Source organism: Prionailurus bengalensis, chromosome D3, assembly GCF_016509475.1.
Source record: "Prionailurus bengalensis isolate Pbe53 chromosome D3, Fcat_Pben_1.1_paternal_pri, whole genome shotgun sequence".
Classification (NCBI taxonomy): domain Eukaryota; kingdom Metazoa; phylum Chordata; class Mammalia; order Carnivora; family Felidae; genus Prionailurus; species Prionailurus bengalensis.
Genome location: NC_057356.1, coordinates 46,866,190 through 46,892,154, shown reverse-complemented (window position 1 = coordinate 46,892,154; position 25,965 = coordinate 46,866,190). Strand labels below are relative to the sequence as shown.

Below are 25,965 nucleotides of genomic sequence, written 5' to 3'. Positions count from 1 at the left end.
TAAATACTAAGGAAAAGTAGCAATTCAACTTGATCTCCAGCCAGATTTAGCAAGTTATGACTGTCCTTTAGGCTCCAAGTTTTAGGGTCTTTGCCAGGATCTCAGAGTTGAAAGGGCTACAGAATTTATTTGCTGTACTGAGTGGGCATTTAGTGGCACAGACTATGAAGTATGGGGACCAGTCTAATTAGGTGATTTACAGTGTTTATAAAACAACAAAATAATTTAGAAGCCTAGCTTCCTCAGTGGACCTGGGAGGTGAGGAAACAAGGCAAAATAGTCTGTAGCCTCCCAGCTTTTGAAGCTCAAACTGTTATCTAGTTAGTGCCTTGAAAACATTCTCTTGGTCATTAAAAATCTCATTAATCTTAAAAAGAAAGCTTGGAATTGCATGAATGTGGAAAGAGCAGTTGAAAATATCCACAGAGTGATGATGAAAAATACAATACTGATAGGCTGTGGCTCAGATCCATTCTGATCAGCTGCATTAAGGGATTGCTTGTCTTTTTCTTTCTCTTACACATCAGGGATGAAGCTTATTTCAGCTTATTTCTGAAATAAGCTTATGATTCCAAAGAATGTTTGTTTTAAAAATCTGTTCACGTGAATTTGGATTCTTTTATTTTTTCTTCTAAAGTCAACTATTAATCATAGATATCAGCTTATTTATAAATTAGAGATGCATCAAGTTAAATAATAGTAATCCTCAATAATCCTAGAGTAGATTTTTTTAAAGGTCTCTCTTTCTGTGATCTATAAGAAAAAGTCTTCCTTAGGGGCACCTGGGTGGCTCAGTCAGTTAAGTGTCTGACTTTGGCTCAGGTCATGATCTCGCAGTTCATAGGTTCGAGCCTGCATTGGGCTCTGTGCTAATGGCTTAGAACTTGGAGCCTGCTTCGGATTCTGTGTCCCCCTCTCTCTCTGTTCCTACCCCACTCACTCACTCTCAAAAATAAAGATTAAAAAAATTAAAAAGAACCTTCATTAATTGCTATTAGATAAAGGTGTCCCACTTAAAGGCATTGCCTTTAGGCCTTCCTATAGGGAGGCATGATTGCTTTGTTCTCAGAGAACTGAATCCACATCCATTCATCTGCCCATCTATCTATTTAACGTTTGATTACCTGCTGTGTTCTAGGCACATTGTTAGGTCCTAGGAATATGATGGGGAACGTAATAGACATGAGACCCTTGTCCCATTCAAGTTTACAGGGAGTGCAGTGTAAGGAGAGCCAAAGAAATGACCTCATGAGTACTTGCAGACTGGTGTGTGCTAAACATGGTGAGGGATCTAGTTGAGGTTGGGAATGAAGAGGGCAAGTCAGACTTCTTGGGAGCGGTGGATAGTAATTTGTATACTTGTCCCTACAGTATTTATAAGTTCCCCCTAGTATAAGGCCCGGTTTTACTCATTAATGAGCCAGCAAAGCTCAGGACAAGTATTCCTGGAATGTTGTCGGCCCTCAATGAAACGTTTGCTGCTTCATCTCCTTGTGGGACACAAGTGCTAGGGAAGGTGAGGGTGGTCCTGGTGCTGGTAGGGGAGCCACAGCTTCTTCAGCATGTCACGCTGGACACCTTCCCAGCCCGTGCTGACTACCTGGATGCCCGCTGAAGGCACATGGTTTAAGATCCTGGTGGATGTTCTAAAGTTCAGGTCTTCATCCTCAGCAGTGGACTCTGAGTTGTGATTTTTGAATGGAGAAAGAAGTTGCCGTGAATGGTTTTATGCCTTGGTTTGGAACAGTTTCTTTGTAGCTTAGTTGGAAGGAACATAGAGATTAATATGGTGGCCACACTGCTAGCATTTTAGGAAGTTTACTGAGTTTTTAAATTACAGACATTTTTGGAGTTGTGCTAACTTTTGTGTTAGAGCCACTGAGAAATTATCTTGCTAAAATATATTCTTACTGTTTTCTGCTCCTAACACGCAATGATTTGTTCACGGATGTAAGTTTCAAATGTATATGTGATTCGGGGATGGTTGGGTGGCTCTAAGTCTCTGACTCTTAGTTTCGGCTCAGGTCATGATCTCACAGCTTCATGGGTTTGAGCCCTGCATCAGGCTCTCTGCTGACAGTGTGGGGCCTGCTTGGGATTCTCTCTCTCCGCCCCTCCCCTGCTTGTGCTCTTTCTCAAAATAAACCTTAAAAAACATGTATATTTAAATGTTTATGTGATTTTATAGACTTGTTTCTATAGGAGAAAGTGTCAATCCCCTTCCTACCCCTGCTACTCCTTTCTAGGGTAATAGAAGTTTACAAGAGCAATGTAAGGAAAATGCATTTTGGATTTATCATTAAGGATACTACTTAAGTCCTAAATGTTACAGTCTGCGAAGCTTTGGAATTGGCTTGGCCTGCTGATAGGCTAATTCGTTTTGATAGATGTGGTGTTAAAATTGCTTTGTAAATGACAATGTCCAAATTGCTTTAAGAATGTTTTTTAATCAAACAGGCACCTGCATTAAAATCTATGGGAGTTAAGCAGAGAGCAACAAGAGATTTTTTTTTTTCTCCTGGTTTTGGTGAGATTTAACTGGCCTGGTTCCCTTCAAAATAATCTGTATTTTATTTACCTCTATTACACCTCCCCACCCACCCATCCTGTCTTCTAGCAAGAGTTCTTTCCCCTGTTAAGAATCTGTTTCTGTTTTGAGGAAATTGGTGGCCATAGGACAGGAGATCTTCCTGGGCTGCCTAGCTTTGCCCACTGGCCCCTCAAGTACCATCCCCCTGTCCCTGGCCTCAGTGCCATGCTCCCTTCTCTTAGGCTGTTCATCCACTTACTTCAGGCACCTCTAGGATCTTTTCAGTCCGGCACCCCTCCTTTCTCTTATACGTCAAGCTTTTCCTGTTTCTGGCCCTTGCCTCACAGCCTGTAAACACGTGCCCAGCTATCCTAACTCTGGAGCTAACACTAGCTCCTCAGAACAAAGTTCCTCTAAAGGAGTCTGGTGTCCTCTCTCCTTAGCATCCCTCATTCAGTCCTCAGTGTACCTACATCTGCTTTTGCCTGTGTCATTTCCACTGGATGTACCCTTGAGCTCATCAGTGACCTCCGATTCACCAGACCAACCAGTGATTTCACACCTGGTCCTGTGTTTCCTTTACCATTTCATACCCATCTGGCCCCTTTGAAACTCGGTCTTCTCTTGGTTTCGATGCTGTCACCCTTTTCTGTCCCCTTTTCCAACCTTAGGCCTTCTCTGCTAGATTTTAGTCACAGGCCTCCTTCCCCTTAAATGTTGGTCTCCTCTAGGTGAGGGATCTCATTTACTCCTGTGACTTTAATGACCACTGCTTGGCTGAAAGTCCTGCTGTGTGAATTCTAGCCTACAACTGCATGCTTCTCCTCATGCTGCTCTCTGGACATATCCTTCTCCAGTTCCCACAGGAATCTCAGACTCCTCATGGCCAGCATGGACTCACACAACTTCACCCAGGGTTGTCCACATTAGCAACTTTCTTCACGCTGCTGGTCTTAGAGAACTTGTCATTCTTTTTTTTTTTTTTTTTAATGTTTATTTATTATTACTGACAGGCAGAGACAGAGCATGAGGAGAGAGAGGGGGAGACACAGAATCTGAAGCAGCCTTCAGGCCCTGAGCTGTCAGCACAGAGCCCGATGCAGGGCTCGCACTCATGAACCGTGAGATCATGACCTGAGCTGAAGTCAGTCGCTTAACTGACTGAGCCACCCAGGCGCCCCAAAGAACTCGTCATTCTTCAGGCTCCAGCTTAAACGTCACCTTCTCTGTGATTCCTTCTATAACTGATGCAGACGAAGAACGCACCATGCTTTCTTCTGAACAGCTGCTGTCCCTTGGACATGTTACTATTCGTGGCACATGTTGGTCTGGTGGTTGGCCTGTCCCTTGCACACGTTATTATTTGTGGCACATGTTGGTCTGGTGGTTGGCCTGTCCCTTGAACACGTTACTGTTCGTGGCACATGTTGGTCTGGTGGTTGGCCTGTCCCTTGCACACGTTACTGTTCGTGGCACATGTTCTGGTGGTTGGCCTGTCCCTTGAACACGTTACTGTTCGTGGCACATGTTGTTCTGGTGGTTGGCCTGTCCCTTGAACACGTTACTGTTCGTGGCACATGTTGGTCTGGTGGTTGGCCTGTCCCTTGAACACGTTACTGTTCGTGGCACATGTTGGTCTGGTGGTTGGCCTGTCCCTTGAACACGTTACTGTTCGTGGCACATGTTGGTCTGGTGGTTGGCCTGTCCCTTGAACACGTTACTGTTCGTGGCACTTGTTGGTCTGGTGGTTGGCCTGTCCCTTGAACACGTTACTGTTCGTGGCACATGTTGTTCTGGTGGTTGGCCTGTCCCTTGAACACGTTACTGTTCGTGGCACATGTTGGTCTGGTGGTTGGCCTGTCCCTTGAACACGTTACTGTTCGTGGCACATGTTGGTCTGGTGGTTGGCCTGTCCCTTGAACACGTTACTGTTCGTGGCACATGTTGGTCTGGTGGTTGGCCTGTCCCTTGAACACGTTACTGTTCGTGGCACATGTTGGTCTGGTGGTTGGCCTGTCCCTTGAACACGTTACTGTTCGTGGCACATGTTGGTCTGGTGGTTGGCCTGTCCCTTGAACACGTTACTGTTCGTGGCACATGTTGGTCTGGTGGTTGGCCTGTTTCTGAGAGGCAGAGACTGTGTAGCCATCACTGTACCTCCAGTGCCTCCTGCAGGCAGCCCCTCTTTGGTAGGTATTAATAAACATTTGTTAGGTACATTTTAATCCCAGTCCCAGCATTTATGAGCAACTGTTGTGGTTAATATATTACTGTGGACTGTTTAAGTGGGTAAGGTTTATTTTTATTTTTATCATTTTATTTTGTTCGTCATGATAAGCGTATTTTTTAATCTCCATCCCTGATTTCCCCCTTTCCCTTATGCACCTTCCCTCTGGTAACCATCAATTTGTTCTTTATAGGCAGAACACTGTTTCTTTGTGTCTCTCGTTTTCCCCCCTTTGCTCATTTGTTTTGTTTCTTAAATTCCACATGAGTTATATGGTATTTGTCCTTCTCTGACTTATTTTTAGTATCATCCTCTAGCTCCATCTGTGTTGTTGCAAATGGCAAGATTTCATTTTTTATGGCGGAATAATATTCCATCATGTGGCTGGGTAGTGTATATGCACATCTTCTTTATCCATTCATCTATTAAGGGACCTTTGAGCTGCTTCCAAAGTTTGGCTGTTGTAAATAATGTTGTAGTAAACATAGGGGTACATGTATCCCTTTGAATTAGTGTTTTGGGGTGAATACCCAGTAGTGCTATTTCTGGAATGTAGGGTAGTTCTATTTTTTGAAAAATGTTTATTCATTTTTGAGAGACAGAGACTGAGCACAAGCAGGGGAGGGACAGACAGAGAGGGAGACACAGAATCTGAAGTAAGCTCCAGGCTCTGAGTTGTCAGCACAGAGCCTGATGTGGGGCTTGAATCCATGAACTGTGAGATCATGACCTGAAATGAAGTCGGATGCTTAACTGACTGAGCCACCCAGGCACCCCTAGGGTGGTTCTATTTTTAGTTTGAGGAACCTCCATACTGTTTTCCACAGTGGCTGTGCCAGTTTGCATTTCCACCAACAATGTAAAAGGTTCCTCTTTCCCCACATCCTCGCCAACACTTGCTGTTTCTTGTGTTATTGATTTTCACTGTTCTGACAGGTGTGAGGTGGTATCTCATTGTAGTTTTGATTTTCATTTCCCTGATGATGGATTATGTTGAGCATCTTTTCATTTGTCCATTGGCCATCTGTATGTCTTTGGAGAAATGTCTGTTCATATCTTCTGCCCATTTTTTAATTGGGTTATTTTTTTGGTGTTATATAAGTTTTTTATAATATGTATAATATATAACATATATCTTAATAATCTTTACACCCATTGTGGGGCTCGAACTCATGACTGCAAGATCAAGAGTTACAGTGTCCTCCAAATGAGCCAGCCAGGAGTCTCTAAGTTTTTTTTATATATTTTGGATACTAACCTTTTATTGGATGTGTCACTTGTAAATATCTTCTCCCATTCAGTAGGTTGCCTTTTAGTTTTGTTGGTTGATTGTTTCCTTTGCTGTGCAGAAGCTTTTTATTTTGTTATTGTCCCATAGTGTGTTTTTGCTTTTTTTTTTTTTTTTTTTCCTTGCCTCAGGAGACACACCTAGAAAAATGTTTCCATGGCCAGTGTCTGAGAAATGACTGCCTGTGCTCTCTTCTATGATTTCTATGGTTTCTATGGTTTCATGCCTCACATTTAGATCTTTAATCCATTTCAAGTTTATTTTTATGTATGGTATGAGACAGTGATCTAGTTTCATTCTTTTGCATGTAGCTGTCCAGTTTTCCCAACATTTATTAGAGACTGTATTTTTCCCATTGCCTATTACTGTCTCCTTTGTTGAAGATGAATTTACCATAACTGTCGGTTTATGTCTGGGCTCTCTATTGTGTTCTGTTGATCTATGTGTCTGTTTTTTTGCCTGTACCATACTGTTTTTATTACTACAGCTTGGTAGTATGTGTTGAATTTAGGATTGTGATACCTCCGGTTTTGTTTATCAAGATTGCTTTGGCTAGTTGAAGTCTTTTGTGGTTCGATACAAATCTTAGGATTGTTTGTTTTAGTTCTGTGAAAAATGCTGTTGGTATTTTGACAGGGGTTGCATTAAATGTGTAGACTGCTTTGGGTAGTGTAGTCATTTTAACAACATTGCTCTCCTGGGGCGCCTGGGTGGCTTAGTCAGTTGAGCATCTGACTCTTGATGGCAGCACAGGTCATGATCCTGGGGTCACGGGATTGAGCCCTATGTTGGACTCTGCACTGAGTCTGGAGCCTGCTTAGGATTCTAAGTAAAAACAAAAAACAACAAAAAACTGTATTATCCCAACCCATGATCATGAAATATCTTTCCATTTGGTTTTGTTATATTCAATTTCTTTCATCGGTGTTTTATAGTTTTCAGACTATAGCTCTTTCATGTTCTTGGTTAAGTGCATTCCTAGATACTTTTAAATTCTTGTTGAAATTGTAAATGAGATTGTTAATTTCACTTTCTGCTACTTCATTATTAGTGTATAGAATTTCAATGAATTTCTGTATATTTGTATCCTGCAATTTTGCTGAATTCATTTATAAGTTCTGGTAGTTTTTTGGTGGAGTCTTTAGGGTTTTCTATATATAGTATCACATCATCTGCAAATAGTGAAAGTTTTACTTCCTTACAAATTTGGATGCCTCTTATTTCTTTTTATCGTCTGATTGCTGTTGCTAGGACTTCCACTACTATGTTGAATAAAAGTGGTAAGAGTTGATATCCTTGTCTTGTTCCTGATCTGAGAAGAAAAGCTCTGTTTTTCACCACTATGATGTTGGCTGTGGGTTTTTCATATATGGCCTTTATTATGTTGAGGGGTATTCGCTCTAAACCTACTTTGTTGAGGACTTTTGTCAAGAAAGGGGGTCATACTTTGTTAAATGTTTTTTCTACATATAGTGAAAGAATAAAAACCGTATGGTCACTTCTCTTGTTGGTGTATCATGTTGACTGATTTCTGAATATTGAACTACCCTTGCATCCCAGGAGTAAATCCCATTTGATTGTGATGTGTGTTTTTTGTTTGTTTTTTTTGATGTATTGTTGGATTTGGTTTGCTAATACTTCATTGAGGATTTTTGCATCTGTGTTCACCAGAGAGATTGGCCTATTGTGTTCTCTCTCTCTCTCTCTCTCTCTCTCTTTTTTTTTTTTTTTTTTTGTAGTGTCTTTATCTGGTTTTGGTATTGGGGTAATGCTGACCTCATAGAATGAACTTGGAAGCTTTCCTTTTTTATTTTTTGGAATAGTTTGGGAATAGGGATTATCATTTCTTGAAATGTTTGGTAGAATTCATTCTATGAAGCCATCTGGTCCTGGACTTTTGCTTTGGGAAATTTTTTGATTACTGATTCAATTTTCTTGCTGATCATTGGTCTGTTCAAATTTTTTGTTTCTTCTTGATTCAGTTTTGGGAGGTTACATGTTTCTAGGAATTTATCCATTTTTTCTGTCCAGTATGTTAGCACTAATTTTTCACAATAATTTCTTACAATCCTTTGTAATTTTGTGATGTTATTTCTCCTCTTTCTGATTTTGAGTTATCTTTTTTTTTTTTTTGAGTCTTGCTAAAGATTGATCCTTAATTTTTTTTTAATGTTTGTTTTTGAGAGAGACAAAGCATAAGTGGGGGAAGGGGCAGAGAGAGAGGGGGAGACACAGAATCCAAAGCAGGCTCCAGGCTCTGAGCTGTCAGCACAGAGCCTGATGTGGGGCTTGAATCCACCAACCATGGGATCATGACCTGAGCTGAAGTCAGACGCTTAACTGACTGAGCCACCCAGGTGCCCCAAGATTGATCTTTTAAAAGGACTAGCTCCTGGTTTCTTTGATATTTTTTGCTATTATTCTTAATACTCAAATATATTTTTTCTGCAGTTTTGTATTTTAATATAGTATCTTGGTTTTGTTTCAGAATACAATGTTATTCTCCAAAGATTAGGTTTTATTTAACTTACTCTCTGAACTTTTTTTTCAAGTTGCTTTTTTTTTTACCCCCTCTTTGGTTTTTAGACTCTTTCATGTTTTAGAGGTTTTACTCAGATGTCTTGTCGCCCTTAGCTATTGGCATTTAAGAATGAGGAACTTGAAAGCTGACTGGAAATTGAGAAAGTAGGGGAGCCTTGTTAACTGCCATTTTTACTAAGATTCATCTGGCTTAGCTTCTTGTTGGGAGCTGCTGGTGTCCTCTTGGAATGTGTTATCCTTTAGGGACTGTCACCAGCTTAGTCTCCTCCCAATGGGTGGAGCCTGGCTTGTCAGCATTAGGAATGCTGATTAAGAAAGAGCTGGAAGTCATGCTGTTCACTGTACATAGGCTGCTACTTTTTGAAACCGTCCTCCGACGGTCTTCCATCCTCTTGTCTGTAGAGCATTTCTTTTAGCCTTAGAGGATTTATTTAACCAGTTGCCTATTGATGGACATGGACTTCTTAATACCTTTTTCACTACTGTAAATAAAGCAATCCTTATGAAGGTGCTTATGAAATAATCTTCTGTATTTCTATAGCATAGATTCCTAGAAGTAGAATTGCCCTGGGAAAGGAGATGGTGTATGTGTATTTTTAAAAATATTTTTTAAATTGTAAAATATGCATAAGATATAACTTACCATCTTAAAAATGTTTGTGGTATTAAATACATAAATAATATGTGCTACCATCACCATCATCCATCGTGAGAACTTATAAAACTGAAACTCTGTACCCAATAAATCTCCATTCTCCTCTCCCCAAGCCCTTGGCCACTACCATTCCGTTTTCTTTCTCTTTTGACTACTGTGCTCAAAGTACTTCATAAAAGTGGAATCATACAGTATTTGTCTTTCTGTGACTGGCTTATTTCCCTTAGCATAATGTCCTCATGGTTCATTCATGTAGCATATTGCAAAAACGTCTTTCTTTTTAAAGATTGAAAAATACTCCATTGTACCTATATACCACATTTTGCTTAACTGTTCATCTCCTGGTGGACACTTGTATAGCTTCCATGTTTTAGCTATTATGAGTAATGCAGCTCTGAACACAGATGTACAAATACCTCTTTGAGACCCCCACTTTCAGTTCTTTTGGGTGTATACCCAGAAGTGGAATTGCCAGATTATAGGGTAGTTCTGATTTTAATTTTTTGAGGAATTGCTAATCTGTTTTACACAGTGGCTGTACCATTTTACATTCCTGCCAACAGTGCACAGGATTCTAATTTCTCCACATCCTTGACAACACTTGTTTTCTGTTTGTTTGTTTTTTTTTTCCCCATAGTAGTCTTCTTATTGGGTGTGAGATGGTAGCTCATTGTAGTTTTGATTTGCCTTTTCCTAATGATCAGTAATGGGAAGCAACTTTTCATGTCCTTATTGGCCATGTGTATATTTGTAGAAATGTCTATTCAAGTACTTTGTTTTTGAACTGGGTTTTGTTTGAGTTTTAGGAGTTCTCTGTGTATTTTGGTTATTAATCCCTTATCAGATATGATTTGCAAATATTTTCTCTGATCTTGTGGTTTGTGTTTTAACTCTGCTAGTGGCTTTTGATGCACAGAATTTAAAAATTCTTATAATGTCCACTTTGTCTATTTTTTCTTTTGTTACCCATGCCTTCGTTCTATCCAAGAAATCATTGCCAAAACCAATGTCATGAAGCATTTGCCCTGTGTTTTCTAAGACTTTCATTGTTTTATGTTTTGCATTTAGATCTTTGATCCAATTTGAATTAGTTTTTAAATATGATGTTAGGTAAAAGTTCAACTTTGTTCTTTTCCATGTGGATTTTCAGTTTTCCCAGCACCATTTGTTGACAAGACTGTTGAATCATGTCGTCAGTCTTGTAAAGAATCATTGACCATATACACAAGGGTTTATTTGGCTTCCCTGTTCTATTCCGTTGTTCTGTATGTCTGTCTTTATGCTAGTACCACAGTGTTTGATGATGTTAGCTTTGTTATAAGTTTTGAAATCCAGAAGCGTAAGTCCTCCAGCATTGCCTCCTTTTTGAAGATTGTTTTGGCTATTTAGAATTCCTTGAAATTTCATTTTTTTAAATACTGAAATATTTAAAGTATTCTCCTTTCTGTAGATCCTGTAGTTATTTTTGGGGGGTTAGGGTTACCATGGAGATTACATTTATCATCCTAAAGTTATAACACTAATTTGAGTTTATACTAGTTTAACTTAAATAACACACACACACACACACACACACACACACACACACACACACATCTTGCTCCTTTATGCTCTGTTCCCACCCCTTTTGGCTACTGATGTCACAGAATTACATCTTTGTACACTCTGTACCCAAAACAAAAATAATTCTTTTAAATGTGTTAGTCCCTTAAATTATGTAGAAAATAAGATTTGGAGTTAGAAGACAAAATTATATTTTTAATCCAATATTCTTTTCTTTAAATGCGTTACTCTTAAATCATGTAGAAAACAAGAAGTACAGCTATAAACCATTGTTAAAATAACACTAGCTTTTGTAATTGTGCATGTGTTTGCCTTTATCAAGATGTTTATTTCTCCACATAGCTTTGAGTTACTGTCTAGGGTGCTTTTATTTTACCTTGTAAGACTCTGTTGAGCATTTCTTGAAAGGCAGGTCTAGTGGTAATGAACTGCCTCGGCTTTTATTTTTCTGGGATGTCTTAATTTCTCTCTTACTTTTGAAAGGCAGTTTTGCCAGATACAGGATAGTTTTTCTTTCAGCACTTTGAATATATTTGCATACTGCTCTCTGTCCTCCAAAGTTTCTGATGGGAAATCTGCCAGTCTTCCTACCCTGGATCCCTTGTATGTGATGATTTAGCTTCTTTCCTGCTATCAAGATTTTCTGTTTTGAAAGTTGGATTATGTAGCATATCTCTTTGAGTTCCCCTTAGAGTTCATTGACCTTCTTGGATGTTTATATTCATGTTTTTTCCTCAAATTTGGGAAGTATTCAGCTATTATTTCTCCAATTGCTCAACCCTCATTCTCCCACTTCTAAGACTTTCATGATGCATGTTGATCTGTTGGTGTCCTACAGGTCTCTTAAGCTATGTTTGGTTTTCAGTCTTTTTTCTTTCTGTTCCCCAGACTCAGTAATTTCTGTGTCCTATCTTTCAAGTTTTCTGAGTGTTCTGCCTATACAAATCAGCTTTTGAATCTCTCAAGTGAATTTTTTGTTATTGTACTTCTCAAGAATTTCGTCTTTTTAGGGTTTTTTTGGTCTTTATTCATATTTTCATTTCGTTTATGCATTTTGTCTTCCACCATCTCTTCCTTTAGGTCTTTGAATATCTTTTTGATGCCTTTGTCTAGTATATTTGTCATCAGATCTTCAGGGACCGTTTCTATTGATTTGTTTTTCCCTTTGGGCTCTACTTTTCTGTTTCTTTGTCCTGTAACTTTTTTAATTATTGAAAACTGGACATTTGAATCTAACGTACTAACTCTAGATAGCAAATTCTCCTTCCTCGAGTTTTCTAATATGTTGTTATTTTTCTTGGATTATTGTAGGCTGTGCTGAGGTCAGCCTTAGCTGTAAACTTAAGGTCTTCTCAGGTCTTCTTTTGGTGGTCGTGAGCAGTCATGTTTTAATTTTCTCCATAAATGCTGTTGTTTTTCAGTGTCCTAGTCTTTAGTGTCTGGCTCTTACGTGGGGGCGGGGGGAGTGGGGGGAAGAATGGAGAAATGAAGGCGGGTGCGGGGCGGGGGGGTGGGGGATGACAAAAATGAATGCTGGTCCTTTAAATCTCCTGGAAGTTCAGTCTGCTGGAGGGGCTTAAAGCAGTGAGAGATGGTGCATGCAACAAGTGTGTCTGCTTGCTTCCTTGTCTGCATCTCTGATCAGAAGCAGCAGTGATCAGAGCTCAGCTCTCCAATATTTGGACTACAGGGATCTTTTTGTTCACCCTGGTTCCTGTAAGCCATTCCAGGAATGCATGCACTGGGGGAATTTCGGGGTGGAGATGGGTAGCTGCTGCCTTGCTAAGAGCTTAAATTGACATAAATTAACCACAGTTCCCTTCCAAGCTTTCCCTGGTGGTTGTAAGCCTTCTGAAGATCCTAGTGTTCCAAAACCGTTACATCACGCAGATTCTGCCAGTACAATTGTTATCTAGGTGGGGAGACAGACAGGTTGCTGGTGTTTCCATACTCTAGTCATTTTAGTAGAATCTTCCCCCAAGTGTATGTGTATTTTGAAATTTACTTGATATTGACAAGTGGTGCTTATATCCTGTCCATGACAGTATTAGGCATGTTTCATCTTTTTTTTTTTTTAACTGAATTATAGTTGACATGCAATGTTGCATTAGTTTCAGGTGTATAATCTTTTTTATTTAATCTTGTAGGCAAAAAATTGTTTTATTTGCATTTATTAGTAAGAAAGAAATTTATATTTTGTGAATTGCTACTTATTTTGACAAATGGCTTAAATTTGGTTGTAGTGCTCTATATTTTGAAGCTGAGTAAAATATGAAAGAGGAAACAAAGGAATTGTAAGTATGGTCACTCCAGGATTTTTATCTGTAATTTGATTTTTTCCTATTCAGGATGTTTTGCACAAGTTTTAAATGTGTTAATGTTTCAGCCTTATGATATTTTTATTGTAATGACCACATTTTAATTTTATATCTAGTTATATAATGTTTGCGTTAACCATTTGCAAAATATTTCCTACCTTTAAGAGCATTCTGTCAAATATGATATAACAGCTCATGAGGTTGGTTATTTTGCAGATAAGGAAACTGAGGCTTTGAGAGATTAATAAACTTGCCCAAATGTTTAGTGCACTTTTTCAATAATAATAAAAAGGATAAGGAGTCTGAAGGTCAAGTTCTGGCCCTGCAACTGATTCACTTAGTTCTTACATCATTCTTATTACTTGTAAAGTGATTTTTTTTTGTATTAGCAGATAGTATACGAAAGGTAATTCTATCACTCAATAGTAATATTATTATTTTTAAATCTAGAAATGAATACTGAAGCAGAACAGGAGCTTCTCCATCATGCCAGAAATGGTAATGCTAAAGAAGTTCGACAGTTATTAGAAACCATGGAAAGAAATCAAGTAATTGCTGACATTAATTGCAAAGGTAAGCTTTGAGTGAGTTTTTTTAGCTTGAGTATGCACAACTCTGTCATTTATTTAGCACTAATCTTTTTGGTCTTGCTAGAAATAAATTCCCAGATCTTTTTCTAGAAAGAGTCTTCATAAGAGTAGGTAAAAGAGTAGTTTTACCTAGTAGTACCTCGTAGTTCTAAGTCCGAGACATTGAGATCTAGTCTTAAGGTTTAGGGTCTCTGACAATTTAATCAGCTACAAGAGTGACCCTGAGCCTACAAGATGCACACTATGATAGGGTGTTATGGTTAAATCAACCGGTTTGAGTGTTCAGTGTATGCCCAGAGTCCTGTGAAGTACCTTGCAGGTGGTGTTAGGCAGGATCCCTGGCCTCATTGAGACTAGTGTAGAGGATTAATAGACTAGTCTACACTTCAAAATATGTACCAGAATATGGAACCCCAGGGTGTCATGGGATCCCATAGGAGAGACCTGTAACTGGACCTAGAAGGATTAGCTTCTTAGAGGAAATGATTCTAAGGTAATCTATAAAGAGTGTGTAGAACTTAACCAGGTGAAAATAGAGAAGAAAAGTGTTCAAGGGAGAAGATACAGCATGTGCCAAGGTCCTGAGGTGAGAGGCAGTCCAGGTGGCAAGGGCCTGCAGGCAGGAAGGGTGAGGGAAGGTAAATAGCAGCCAAATCCTAATGCACCTGTGGCAAGGTTGTATGTATTATGCTCAGGTGTGCAGAGAAAATTTATCTTCTAAAATGGCTCTGATATTTCAACAAGCACCTTCTCCTTCTTGGAGTATGGAGGACTAAATAAATATTAATCTTTTGGTTTCTCGATCTTGTAGCTTTTTGATAAATGGTTGGTCTTCCAGAACCTCTCAACTCTTTGCCCTGTCTCCCCCAAGCTGGTGTTTAAAAATAAAGATGAGCCTTGTTGTGTGTGTCTATAGCCTTTGATTCCTCAGTGACCCTTGTCTTCCCAGTGCTCCTGAAGCATTTGTAGCTGACCCTTGGGACAAACTCAAACTCGTGTCTCTCTGTGTGTCATACAAGTGGTGCTCCATGACTGTTACTTTGTGGCCACCTTGCAGGTGGGTGCTGGGATAGGTGGTTGCTAGGATATCTTTCTATGTCATCCCAGATGCCACTTGCCTGTTCTTGGTGTATCCTTGATTTATCTCGCTTTCTGGGCTCATGAACAGGAGCACCATATCTCTTCATTTGTGCCTTTCTCACAGTCCTGTGTCCCCGATGCATATTTTATTCTGCTGGGTCACATTCTTCTGTCCTAGAGCAACAAACCTTATGTCTTCACCCATGTTGGGGAAGGATTATTATATTTGCAGTGGAGAGAAAACTATGATCTGAGTTGTCCAGAAAATAGTTGTTTTTGGTATGCTGAAGGAATTGTAAAAATCCTCCTGGTCCTTCAGCAAAGACTAGTTCTTAATCTTTATCTTGGGATTCTATTTTGAATGCCAGAAACATTCCTGGCATTTGATAATCCTAATGACCCTTTATCTACCCTTTCCATCCTTACCTATATATCCAGGCTACTTGGTGGAAAGTCATCTAATGGGAAATGTAAAACTGTGAAATAGATGTGAATGCTTCTTCAAAATTTCATCATTATTCCTGTCAGTCAGACTTTGTCTTAAGGGCAGTTTAAAGGATTTATGTAGAAGATGACCTACCAGGTGATGTGCAGTTCACCAGTAGAAGTGAATGGGGGCCTGGGGACTGGATGTGAGTAGTGTTTCCCCGTGGGGATAGCCTTCCACCAGGCATTTCTAGGATTTCTTTGCTATCCGATTTGTTTTTCCAAACCCTGAGACATTGAGAAAATGGTAAAATGTACTATAATTCTTTAAGAGTTAAAGCTTAACAATCAACATAGAGATGTTATTGGTTGGAAGGAATTACCGATGTCAAGTTGAAAGTGACAGAAGGAAACAATGGCCTGCAGTTGAAGGTTAAGGCCAATATTTCTAGGGTAGGGGGACAAAGGATCTAATCTGTTTTCCTTATAGCTGTTGTGTGTTTACAGTCCTGTCTATTGCTAATGGTGAGACTTTCTTGCAAAAATTAATGTTTATATGCACAGTATACTTTATGTAAATTCTGAGTGGTGTATTGCTGGGTGAACTGGGGAGCCCCTGGCTCTGGGATCTCAACACAGCCCATCCCAAAAGGTGTCACGGAATTCAAGGACAGATATGTAACACAGCAGATGAGCTACAAAAGCGGGAAAGTTTATTAAAGCAAAAAAGATAGTCTGGAGATGTGAGAGCGGTGAACTAGAGGGTGGGAGGGCCGGGAGGGAGGTGCCTGCCCTGGGGGCTGGGTTTCTATCTGTCATTGACAGTTGTTAACTAGGAGGTGGAACATTCAGTACTCAGGCGAGGATTCTACTAAGCAGAGTTTTGCGCCTTTTCTTCCGTATTTGGTCTTAGGTTTCTGGTCAGGGCTCCTGCCTCCTTGGTTCTGTGTGGTTTGACCCAGCGTCTTGTGGAGTGCTGCCAGAACAGGCCTCTGACTTTCCTGATAGCGGCCCATGACTTCTCTCAGCTGGCCTGCAGGTATCCTGTTAGAACCTAGCTAACTGCCTACTCTAACAATGTTCTAAGAAATAAGTTCTGGAAGCAAAGTTGTAACCGAGGCCCAAGGGTGCCAGAGCCCGTGGTTCGGGGGGGTTCAGGCGCTCACTTCTGACAAAATCCAAAGAGGGAGACGAGTGGTGGTAAAACAAGAAAGGGATTTGTTTCCAGGAGGCCAACACCAGGAGACAGGCTAGTGTCCCAAAGGCTATCTCCAAAGTGCTGAAAACACTTCTAGGTTTGAATGAGGAAAACGTGGAACAAAGGGTGGTGGGTGCGTGCAGGTGGGCAGTAAAGAATAAAGGTCAGGTGGGATTGTCTTGGGATCAGTCCTGCATTGCATGGGCATGTCTGGGCAGTCCCCCTTGCTCGAGGGGCTGGTTTTGGTACCCATTCCAGGATGCTTTGCCTGCTGGGTCTTCTGCCTGAGTTACAAGATAAGCTGATGAGAAGAACGTAATCAGTTAAGTGCAAAATGAGGTCAAAACAGGGTCTTTCGAAATAAAAACATGTGTTGTCCATGTCTACACGTGTTTCTGTAGTGGTGTCCTGTTGCTTTGCTGGAAATTCTGAATGTGAAGTTATGTGAATGTTACCATAGTATCTGCTGGTGTTTCCCAGTGTTTCAGTATTCTATGTAGGGTACAGTCCTTTGTAAATACTCCTCAATTTGACATTTCTTATTTGTTGAACAAAATTTTTTGGATATCCGTGGTAAGTAGTAAAAAGATACTCTTGGGACACCTAGATGGCTCAGTCGGTTAAACCTCCAACATCAGCTCAGGTCATGATCTCACGGTTCGTGGGTTCGAGCCCTGCGTTGGTTCTGGAGCCTGCTTCGGATTCTGTGTCTCCCTCTCTCTTTTCCTGCTTGCAGTCTGTGTCTCTCTCTCTCTCTCTCAAAAATGAAGATTAAAAAAAAAAAAAAATTCTTTACTGCTAACTTTACTACTATTCTTTACTACTTTTTACTAATAAAGAATGAATTATTTTAAGAATCATGTAGGATTTTGGAAATTCTGATTTCTTGGAAACCTCAGATGTGAGGAGACCAGTTCAGTTCATGTTAGCTGTTAGGGGTTCGCTGGGGGTGAAAGCAATGTGAATGGCAACACACAGATATAATTAACATCTAGGGGATGGAATCGGTAGGGCACCCTGAATGTGGGTGTGAAAAGGAGAAAGGGGGCAAGAGTGTTGCTTGTTTATGACCTGAGAAACAAGGTGAATAATGGCAATTCATTGTGAAAAGACACGTGGGAAGGGGTAGAGATAGTTTCAGTGACTGTGTAAAGTCGACTCTTGAAGAATGCAGGGTGAAAGGGCACCGACCCCCTGCACAGTAAAAAAAAAAAAAAAAAAAAAAAATCCATGTAGAACTTTTGACTTCCACCCCCCCCCCCCTATTTTAACTGCTAATAGCCTGCTGTTGACCAGGAAGAAGCCCTGCTGGTAACTCGGTTTACACATATGTTGTGTGTATGATGTGCTATATTTTTATAAAAAAGTAAGCTGGATAAAAAATGTTAAAATCATGAGGAAAATACATTTAAAGTGTTTCGTCAACTAAACTCCATATGTGCGTGGACCCACACAGTTCAAAGCCAGTGTTGTCAAGGGTCAACTGTGTACATATAACAGGGTAAGTTCAGCTTTGTGCTTTTTTTTTTTTAAATTTCTTTAAATGTTTATTTTTGAGAAAGACACACAGAGCATGAGTGGGAGAGGGGCAGAGGGAAAGGGACGTAGAATCCGAAGCAGGCTCTAGGCTCCAAGCTGTCAGCATAGAGCCCGATGTGGGGTTTGAACCAATGAAGTGCGAGATCATGACTGAGCTAAAGTTGGATGCTTAACCGACTGAGCCACCCAGGCACCCCTCAGTTTTGTGCCTTTTGAGCACAAAGTATTTTGCATCATCCAAATGGAGGTGTCTCGTAAAGAGATGGAATATGGATTTTGAAGTCCATACCACAGAAAAAATGAAAGCAGTGGAAGAGGGCCAGGAGATGCCATTATTGGAGATACCAATAATGAAGGACTAATTGGACAGTGGAGCTTCCAAAGGATCCTTAAAGAAGTGTTGGGGCAACGAGAAACCCTACAGAGTGCAGTGCTGTGTCAGCCAGGAAGGCCTGTGGGCCATACTATCCAATGCTATATGCAGTGACCCAGTGTTGTGATAGCTAAAAAGTGTCCCTGTGACTTGGTGATAGCATTTGTGGATCAAAACTGGAGGACCATTTGAATGACAAGGTGGGAGATGACCCTAGTCTGCCAAGGGTAGTGGGGGCTGACAGGAGTAAATGGGGTGGAAAAAGTAAGTGAAGGCAGAGCAGGGAAGGAAGAGTGAGGAGCATGGTAGCTGGTAGGGAGGATGCCATCAGAGGGCTTTTGTTGCTCTTGATTGTAAGAAGAGACCCAAGTGTTTACTTCCTCCTTACTCATAAGTGAGGAGGGAGAGGCAGAATATAAAGGAGAAAAGTGCCTCAGAAGCAGAAAGGGGTGGAGTCCAGGGCACAAGGTCTGGGTTAGTCTAGGCCTACGGAGGGAAGGATGGAAGAACGCCTGTAGATGGGGGTACGGTAGTACATTTGGCTCCAGGAAGCCCAGGGAATTCCATGAAAACTTTACCCCTCATTGTGAAGCTAAGAGACGGAGGCCCTTTGCTAAGGGGAGGTATTTGGGGAAGAGGCTTGAGAAGAGTTGTGACTTGAAGTCACTGCTGTGGACTGTAGGAGAGCCCCTTGAAGAGGGTATTCTGAAAAGGATTTCCAGGCAGTGTCTAGAGGCTCGCGGAAGTGGGAGATCCGGAGTTTAAGGTGCTGGGAATCTACAGGGTTCTGTTAGTTTTGTTCTCCCACTGTTTAGCAACCTGGTGTGATTCTAGGAAAATCAAGCCAGTGTACTGATCAGGCTTTGGGGTTTTTGTAGGCTACTGCGACAGGATTATTGAGGGGACTGGCAAAGAAGTTAAAGTAAGGGATCAAAATGCTGGATTTGTTAAAGGAAGTAAAGATGGAGGTGTTTACATACATGAGAAGTGATCACAGGATGAAGGGCTGATTCAGCTGAACAAGTCTGGGAGTACACCTGTGGGAATAAGCTGGAAAGTGGGAGTTGATTAGCTCAGAAATGACAATGATACCCAGGCTCTGACCCTGACCCTGGGGGTTAACATCAAGCAGAGGCAAAGTTTGTGGGGAAATGAGGGAGCTGAGAAACAGAGGAGCTAGCATACTGAACAACTAGTAGACACCCCTAGGGCAGTGGCAGGGTTTGCATGGGGAGAAAGACTGTCCCCCAGAGTTACTTGGTGAGGGGCGAGCCAGTGGGAGGCTGGTAGATGACAGCAGAGAAGGTTTTCAGGCTTAATGATAGAAGTCTCACAAGAGGAGTTGTAACATGAGTGGAGTCCTTGACTACAGACAGTGTTGGCTTCTGTCGTGGGAGGACCAGTGAGTGTGTGGGAATTGGGGGAGGGGAGACTCCACCTGAGGGGTAAAGGAGAGTCCTTGTCATCAGGAAAAGGATATCAGGTTTCACTTAAGGACACAAGGTAAACATTCCACAAAACAATCCATGGCTGTAGGATTCATTGACCGAAATTACAGGTTCCAGAGGGTACACGTTTTAGGGGACATCATTGTAGGAGTTTGGGTAAGTGGCACACAAACACAGGACACTGTTGGTGGCAGCAGTCCCTCAGGGAGCTGTCCGAGGCTTGTTCCGGGTACACTGAGGCTGGTGCCTGGGGTTTCTATTGGCTCAAAACCTGAAATCCAGGAAGCAAGGGCAGCCATTAAACCTTCAGCTCCTCCAGAGGAGTGCCCCACAGGCAACAAAATACTCCTGGGCTTTGGTAGACCCTCCCGAGTGCTGGGCTTTGGAATTTGATAGGCTATATTCCCTTAAGCCTGAGTGGAAATTTTGGTAACCTTTTGGAGCTATTGCTGCTCTAAGCTATAGTGCCCCCCCGCCTTTTCTTCCTGAATTGAATTGTATTGTTTTTGTCGCACTCCCTTCTTCTGTACCTCTCCTCAGCAGGGATCCGACATTTCATTGCTCTTAATTTTGGTTCTTGTTATCTAGTAGAACTCTACCACTCTGGTAACCCATATCCTCATTACTTGAGATTTTTATCTGGAGTCAGGACTCCATTTTATGTCACTATCTGCAGAGCTAACCATTTTCCAAATACTACAGAAAAGATTCTTTATCAATTCCGTATTTCCATTCACCCTCCTGACATGGCACAGGTTTTCAAAGAGAGGTGCTTTTCATGAAATGCTGTGCCAAGAGAACCACATCTTTGTTAAATGATGGTAAGATGGTTAGAGACTCAGAACCTTGGAGCCAACTACAGATTATCTACTTTGAATGTCACCCCCATCGTGTCTCTCCCCACCCTTTTAAGAATGAGGACATTGAGTTAGTGAGTTAGGAAGGTGGCACCAGAATCTGGGGCTTGTGGGTTCTAATCTATTACACTTATTATGCTTCTGACTACGTCCTGTCTCTTCTAAACGTCTCTCGTTTATCAGCAGTGCAATATGAAGGGGAGATTGGCCAATGTATGGAAGTACCTTGGTAAAGAGAAATTTTAGTATAAAATTACCTAAATAACATCTAAAAATGCCTTATATTTTTCCACTTTTAGGAAGAAGTAAGTCTAATTTGGGGTGGACACCTCTTCATCTGGCATGCTATTTTGGACATAGACAAGTGGTCCAGGATCTGTTAAAGGTATGTATATGGCTCTAATTTTTTTTTTTTTTTTTTTGAGAGTGAGCACATGCACAAGTGGGGGAAGAGCAGAGGAAGAGGGGGAGAGAGAATCCTAAGCAGGCTTCGTGCTCACTGCAGAGCCTGATGCACGGCTCCATCCCACAATCTGAGATCATGACCTGAGCTGAAATTGAGAGTCGGACACTTAACCAACTTAGCCACCCAGGTGCCCCTATGGCTCTAATTTTTAAATGAATAAAATAAATATTGCTGTTACAGAAATTATGAAAGTCTTAGAAAAGCCAACTAACCATGGTGGCTTATTTAAAACAATAGCTCATCACTAACACACTTAATTGTTCTTTGCTAAGTACATGAATTAGGTTAGCCTGATGATTAAAATTCTGTTTTCTTAGTCATTTGATTTTTCTGTTACTGACTTTTTAAAATTGCAAAAATGGTTGTACGAATTTGAAGACACTATTGTTTTTTAATGTAACAGTTAAAAAATAACCAAAGCACAGCTTAAATGATTAAAAAAATGTCAGAATCTCTTAATGAGCACCATATGATTTAAGACCTCGCAATTTTCAATTCTGATTTTTTTCACATTGGTATTTCTGAAATTTTGTCTTCAAATTTAATTAGTAAACTGTACATTTAAATAGTGGTATCTTTTTCTTCCTGAGAACTTACTAAATTGGTGGAGAAAATGTGGTATTTTCTTTAATATTTATTTATTTTGAGAGAGCATGCATGCATGAGCAGGAGAGGGGAAGAGAGAGGGAGAGAGAGGATCCCAAGCTGGCTCCATGCACGGAGCCTGACGAGGGGCTCGATCTCATAAATGTGAGATCACGACATGAGCCGAAATCAAGAGACAGATGCCTAACCCACTGAGCCACCCAGGTGCCCCCAAAATGTTGCGTTTCATTCAGACAGTTCTTTTTTAATATTTGGGTTTCTAAAGTACAGTGAAAGTCTATAGATTTTTAAAGAAAAGTAAACTTTTTACTCTTCTACCTATCATGTAGACTTTTACCTTTCAGGAAGCTTTATTGTTTTACTGTGAATTAAATTGAATTTTAGTGGTGACAACCAATCAATATTAACAATTATTTTAATTTTGAAGTATTTAATATATTTTTGGGGCTACTGGCTGGCTCAGCATGCAACTCTTGATCTCAAGTTTATAAGTTTGTCCACGTTGGGTGTAGAGATTACTTAAAAATCTTTGAAAAAGAAATATTTAATATTTCTTGACATGTGGAAGAAGACTAACATTTTCATGTTTGTTCAGGCTGGTGCAGAAGTGAATGTATTGAATGACATGGGAGACACGCCACTTCATCGAGCTGCCTTTACAGGACGAAAGGTGAGAAGATTCCATGTTCAGTGTTTGCAAGTGGAATATTTGGAGGGGCAGTCGCCTGTGTTTTTTATGGCTCTGAGAATAGCAACTGAGAAAAGCCACAACAAATACATAAACCAGCACTTTGGGTCACAAGGTCACAAGCTCTTAGAATGAAAAGTGAGGTCAGGTTACTTCCACTCTGGCCTCCTGACAGGGACTCCTTCTGTCCCCACTCGTGTCCTTTGGGATGGGGAACTCCTGATTGTTCCTTTTAAAAAAAAAAAAAAAAAAAAAAACGCTTCATTGAGGTATAATTTTATGTTGCATGAAACTCACCTACTGTAAGCGCGCATTTCAGTGATTCTTGGTACCTTTACACAGTTGTCCAGCCATCCCCACAGTCCAGTTTTAGAACATTTCCCTCAGCTCAGAAAGTTTCCTCATGCCTGTTTGTGTTCATTCCCTGCTGCTCTCCCATGCCTCAGGCTACTGCCGATTGGCTTTCTATCTCTAGGATGTTGGTCTTTTCTAGAAATTTCTTTTCTAGAAATTTCTTATAGATGAAATCATACAAGCTTTGTGTCTGACTTCTTTAATTTAGCATGATATTACTGAAGTTTACCAATGCTGTAGCATTCATGTATCAGTAATTTCTTCCTTTTTATGGCAGAAGAACATACCATTTTATGGCTATGCCACATTCTTTAATCTTTTAACTGTTTACTGACAGGACTCTTCCTATTGTATTGCCTTGGCACCCTTGTGGAAATGATCATAAATGTGAGGTTTATTTCTAGACTTTCTATTCTGTTTCTTTGATCTATGTCTTTCATTACATCAATACTACACCACCTTTATTGCAGTAGCCTTATAATTAAATTTTGATATTTGGTAGTCTGAGTTTTCCAACAGTGACTTACATTATTTTGGCTATTTTCAGTCAAAAGTTTGTCTTTCCATATAAATTTTAGGATCATATTCTATGAAAACACCTGTTGGAAATTTGAGGTTGTCTTGTCTACAATCTTAGGCCCATTTGGGAAGGATGGCCACTTTAACAATATTGAGTCTTTCAATCCATGAATGTGAAATGCCTGTCCCTTTATTTAGATCCTTAATTTCTCTTGGCAGTGTTTTGAAATTTTCAATGTACAGATCTTATTCTCCTGTTAAATTGTTTTCTAGGCATTATATTCTTTTTGATGCTATTTTCAATGGAATTTTTCTTTTAATTTTCTTTTCTGATTCCTTGTTGCAACTATATAGAAAGACAAGTTGATTTTTTGTTGTTGATCTGTGTCCTGTGTACTTGCTGAGCTCATTTATTCTAGATTTTTTATAAATACCAAAGCATTGTCTACACTGGATCTTACCTGCAAATAAAGACAAATGTACTTCTTCCTTTCCAGCTGGATACTTTCCCCCACCACAACCTCTACCCTTTACTTTGCTAGATCCTAGTATACTATTGAATAAATATGTTGAGAGCAGAAATCCTTGTTTTTTGATCCTAGGGGAATAGCATCTAGTCTTTTACCAGTAAGTATAGTGTTTGTAAGTTTTTCCTAGCTATTAGGTTGAGGAAGTGTTACTCTATTCCTGGTTCTTGAAAGTTTTTATCATGAATATATGTCAAATGCTATTCGTCTGTCTTTTGAGATCATGTGACTTTTTTTCATTAGTCTATTAATGTGGCATATTACATTAATTGATTTGGGGATATTAAACATTCCTGTGTAAATCTTCATATTGGACAATAATTGTTCTTGTGTGTTACTGGATTCTGTTTGCTAATACTTTCAGGATTTTTTTGGGTCTGTATTCATGACAGATCCTGCTCTATAGTACTGTTTTCTTGAAATGTGTTTATTTGGCTTTGGTAACAGGGTAATACTGGCCTTATAGAAGGGAAATGGAACATGTTCTTTTCTCCTGTTTTCTGAAATAGTTTGTGAAGGATTGGCTTTACTACTTATTTAAATATTTGATAGAATTCACCAGGTAAGCCATCTGTGCTTGGACTTTGTGTGGGAAGATTTTAAATTATTGAAACAACTTAATTACTTCATGTAGATCTGTTCCAATTTTCTTTTTCTTACTGAATCCGTTTTCGTTATTTTGTCTTTCTGGGTATTTTTCCATTTCACCTAAATTGTCTAATTAGCTGGCATAAAGTTGTTAATAATAATCTCCCATTGTTTTCATATCTGTTGGATTGGTAATGGTAGCCTTTATTTCATTTGTGTTTGCTAATTTGTGTATTTTTCCACTGGTTAATTTGGCTAAAGATTTGTCAATTTTGTTGATCTTTTTAAAAAAAAATTTTTTTTTAAATATTTATTTTTGAGAGAGTGAGACAGAGCATGAGCAGAGGTGGGTAGAGAGAAAGGGAGACACAGAATCTGAAGCAGGCTCCAGGTTCTGAGCTGTCAGCACAGAGCCTGACGCGGGGCTCAAACCCATGAGCTGTGAGATCATGACCTGAGCCGAAGTCAGATGCTCAACCGACTGAGCCACTGAGGTGTCCCACTTTGTTCTTTTCTAGTACAGCACTTAAAGCTATAAATTTTCATTTTAGCTGATACAATACATTTTGACATGTTGTGTTTTTTGTTTTCATTTATTTTAAGATACTTTATATTTTTTTTTGTGATTTCTTCTTTGCCCATAGATTTAGAACTATGTCTGCCACATATTTGTAATTTTCCAGATTTCTCCCCATCACTGATTTCTAATTTAATTTCTCTTATAATCATATAACATACTTTGAATTATTTATTGAAGAATATAACATTCTTTTAAAATGTATCAGGAATTAATCTGTGATACAACATCTGTCCTGGAGAATGTTCCTTCAGTGCTTGAAAAGAATGTATACTGTGTTGTTTTGGGGGTGGAGTATTCAATAAATATCCATTGGGTTAGTTAGTAAGGTTGTTCAAATTTTTACCCTTAACTGATTTTGTGTGTTTATCAAGTATTGAGAGTGTGGTATTGAAGTCTAGCTATAGTTCTGTCAGTTTTTGCTTCATGACTTGGGACTCTGTTAGGTCCATATCCAAAATGGGGTTATATGGAATATATGGCATGTATCTTCCTCACATATTGACTTTATCATTAAAAAATGCCTTTGCCTTCAGTAGTATTTCCTGTCCTAAAGTTTATTTTGTTTTATGTTAATACAGCTATGCTAGCTATCTCATGGTTACTGGTTGCATTGTATATCTTTTCCACTCCTTTCATTTTCTACTTCTCTGTATCTTTGAATATAATGTTTCTTGTAGACAGCATACAACTGTGTGAATGTTTCTTTAGTAGACACACTGTTACATTAGTTTCAGGTGTACAACTTAGCGATTCGACAGGCTTATTGTATATTTTGCTCCGTTCACTGCAAGTGTAGCCACCATCTGTCCCATTACATCACTATTACAATATCATTGACCATATTCCTTATCCTCTGCTTTTTATTTCAATGACTTACTCATTCCATAACTGGAGGCCTGTATCTCCCTCTCCCTTTCATCCATTTTACCCACCCCCTTCCCTCCTCCCCTCTGGCAGCCATCAGTTCTCTGTATTTATAATTCTGATGCTGATTTTTGTTCATT

At 39.9% G+C, this 25,965-nt stretch overlaps 1 protein-coding gene across 2 annotated transcripts in view; it reads left to right on the top strand.

Annotated features, from left to right (window-relative positions):
* Window positions 1-25,965, top strand: part of OSBPL1A (oxysterol binding protein like 1A) — a 245,412-nt gene that overhangs the window by 5,616 nt on the left and 213,831 nt on the right. For both annotated transcript variants that reach the window (XM_043558465.1, XM_043558466.1), the window contains exons 2-4: window positions 13,573-13,695; window positions 20,933-21,018; window positions 22,301-22,375. In XM_043558465.1, coding sequence (XP_043414400.1) covers window positions 13,575-13,695; window positions 20,933-21,018; window positions 22,301-22,375 — 282 coding nt within the window. In that variant the 5' untranslated portion in view covers window positions 13,573-13,574. The remainder of the gene's footprint in view (window positions 1-13,572; window positions 13,696-20,932; window positions 21,019-22,300; window positions 22,376-25,965) is intronic.